Raw genomic sequence first — 2,913 nt, forward strand, 5'->3', positions numbered from 1 at the left:
AGCGTCAACCTAGAAATGTCTTCCAGGGTTCCAAATTCAAGAGGGGGTAGCCGTATTAGTCTTTAACATGCCTTTTTATTATTTGCCACACAGATTAGTTGGTTTATTGAAGCATAAGTTTTTGTGAGCTACAGTTCATTTTATCAGATGCAGAAGTGAAATCTCATTCAACTGTTGAGAAAATGTGAGAGTGGGTTAAAAGGCCATGAAATGTAAGAGATACAAGTTATGACATTTCTATGTAACATTTCAACCCACTCTTCAAAAAAAATTCCTTTCCTCTGCTGTGTATGTATTCCACTGACTAAAATGTCATCATTTCAATACTTATACTTCAATAAACCTGTTTTAACCTGACATTAAGGTGCCTGACAATTCTCCTTTACTCCTTGTAGAACGGTCTGAAGTCCCAAATGGCATTTCTCAACATCCATCAAACCTCCACCCCAGGCTCTGACCACAAGTAAACTGAAATACGGCTAAGCAGGCAAGGACTCGTGCTTCCTTCATCTGTAAGTCCCAATATTCAGAATAAGAGGACGATCCAAACTAGTGGAACTGAATTGGTGGTTCCCTGCTTCATTTGCCACCAATCTACAAGGTCAGAAGTAGGTTTACAATTAATAACCACAATGACTGTATGTCTCAGATATTTTGCAGATGGATTTTGTATACACTGCATCAAAATACTAGCATATATTTGCATGGAGGAGAGACAGGTTTCCCCCATGTTCCTCTCCATTCCTGCACCCCCTTATGACTCCCCAAAAGATGATTCATAGGAATCACAGGATCCACGCAGAGTCATGTGAGTCAGTGGGCTGGAATAAGGAGGAACAAGGAAACTAAAATCAACTCCTGTCCTAAGCAGGACTGCGTTTGTAGAAGAATCAACGTTTTATCTTTCCTTCCTCCAGCTAAAACTGTGCTGCTATGCCTTCTTGCAAGTCCTGGAGCCCTGGAAGTGATTTTGCCCAGAATCAGAACAGGCTGCAGGAACAGATAGGAACACAGGAAGACTCCAAGTCCTGTGCAAGAAACGGTGAGATACACATGAGAATTCTGAAACTTATGTTACTGGATGTACCTGGAAGGAGGCGCTTTGGGCAGCAGAGAGCTCAACAGACCCACAGGCTTTTGGCACGATAAATGCATATCTAAAATCACTACCTGCCTCCAAGCACTCCTATCATTGTGGTTGTTTCAAAATTATTTCAGAATTGCAGTGTTCTATGATCATGTACCTAATCTTTAGCAACTGGGGATTTAGTCTTGATGTAATTACCTGGCCTGGAACAATTGTGTGTGTGAAAAGCTTATTGAGTTCCACAAGTTTATTTGGAGTGATATTAAACTTCAGGGCAATGCTGTTTAGGGTGTCTGGGCTTCCAGCCTGAATAACAAAAAAAAGGGAAAAGGGGGGGGGGGGAAAAATTAAATTTTAAATGTGTCGTGATCACATATCAAGCTTCAAAACACAAGTAAACAGCACAGAAGACTAGCGATTCATGCTTTTTATTACTAACAGTGTAATACAATTTCTTTAAAATAATTATATAAATACAATATATCACCAAAAAGCATCTACCAACTATCTCTTTTCACAAACTTCATTTATAACAAACTTTCAAATGAAATTGTACAAACAGCAGTCTTTTTGCTGTTATTTATAAATTTGTATTTTCAGAGACTGGTCTGGATTGTTTCGTTATAGTTATATATCAACTGTTTGCTTAAGAACAAGAAATGAAATTTAAGTTCAGAAAACTTTTTCATTGTCTACATAAATTTTAGAGCAGAATCAGTTTTCTAAGCACACTTTTTGGTCCAGTCTAGCCCACTGTATATTAAGCCATATACCAACATCATAATAGTCTTTGATGCAGCTGCTACTCCAGTTCAAACACAGAATGGTTTCCTAAGGCTGGCATTTGACCTCTGGGAGCCACCAAGCATACAGTAAGCACTCCTGCACATACAAGACTCTTATCTTTACAATAAGCACACAAGGATCAGTGGAAAACACTCCCACATTTTTATTCCAAATTGGAAGGAAAGACTTGATGGTAGGAATATGAGTGAAAACAAAACCCTAATTGTGTGGCAAGTCTGCCACGCTCTCTGCTTACAAAACACAAAGATGATGTATACAGAGCAAGCTAGTTTCTCTTCAGTCTAAATATAATTAACCCCACTATAATCATACATACAAAACATCCCTTATGAATATACAGTGGAGGTGAAGAATATGTTTAAGGGACTAGATTTGATAGACAGAGTGCCGGAAGAACTATGGACGGAGGTTCATGACATTGTACAGGAGGCAGCAATCAGCACCATTCCAAAGAAACAGAAATGGAAGAAAGCAAAGTGGCTGTCTGATGAGGCTTTACAAACAGCAGAGGAAAGAAGGAAAGCGAAAGGCAAAGGTGAAAAGGAAAGATTTACCCAACTGAATGCAGATTTCCAGAAAACAGCAAGGAGCGATAAGGAGGCTTTCCTGAAAGAACAATGCAAAGATATAGAAGAAAACAATAGAATGGGAAGGACTAGAGATCTCTTCAAGAAAATTGGAGAAATCAAGAGAATGTTCTGTGCAAAGCTGGCCATGATAAAGGACAAAAACAGTAGGAACCTAACAGAAGCAAAAGAGATTAGGAAGAGATGGCAAGAATGCACAGAAGAACTATACAAGAAGGACCTCAATGTCCTTGACAACCACGATCACTGACCTCAAGCTAGACATCCTGGAGTGCAAAGTCAAATGGGCCTTAGAAATCATTACTAACAACAAAGCTAGTGGAGGTGATGGTATCCCAGCTGAGCTATTCAAAATCTTAAAAGATGATGCTATTAAAGTGCTACACTCAATATGCCAGCAAATTTGGAAAACGCAACAGTGGCCACAGGATT

General features: G+C 39.2%; 1 protein-coding gene across 1 annotated transcript in view; it reads right to left on the bottom strand.

Annotated features, from left to right (window-relative positions):
- NCOA7 (nuclear receptor coactivator 7) overlaps positions 1-2,913 on the bottom strand; it is a 113,255-nt gene that overhangs the window by 41,791 nt on the left and 68,551 nt on the right. The window contains exon 5 of the mRNA XM_015423829.1: positions 1,286-1,393. Coding sequence (XP_015279315.1) covers positions 1,286-1,393 — 108 coding nt within the window. The remainder of the gene's footprint in view (positions 1-1,285; positions 1,394-2,913) is intronic.

The sequence above is a fragment of the Gekko japonicus genome, unplaced genomic scaffold (assembly GCF_001447785.1).
Source record: "Gekko japonicus isolate JY-2015 unplaced genomic scaffold, Gekko_japonicus_V1.1 scaffold186, whole genome shotgun sequence".
Lineage (NCBI taxonomy): Eukaryota > Metazoa > Chordata > Lepidosauria > Squamata > Gekkonidae > Gekko > Gekko japonicus.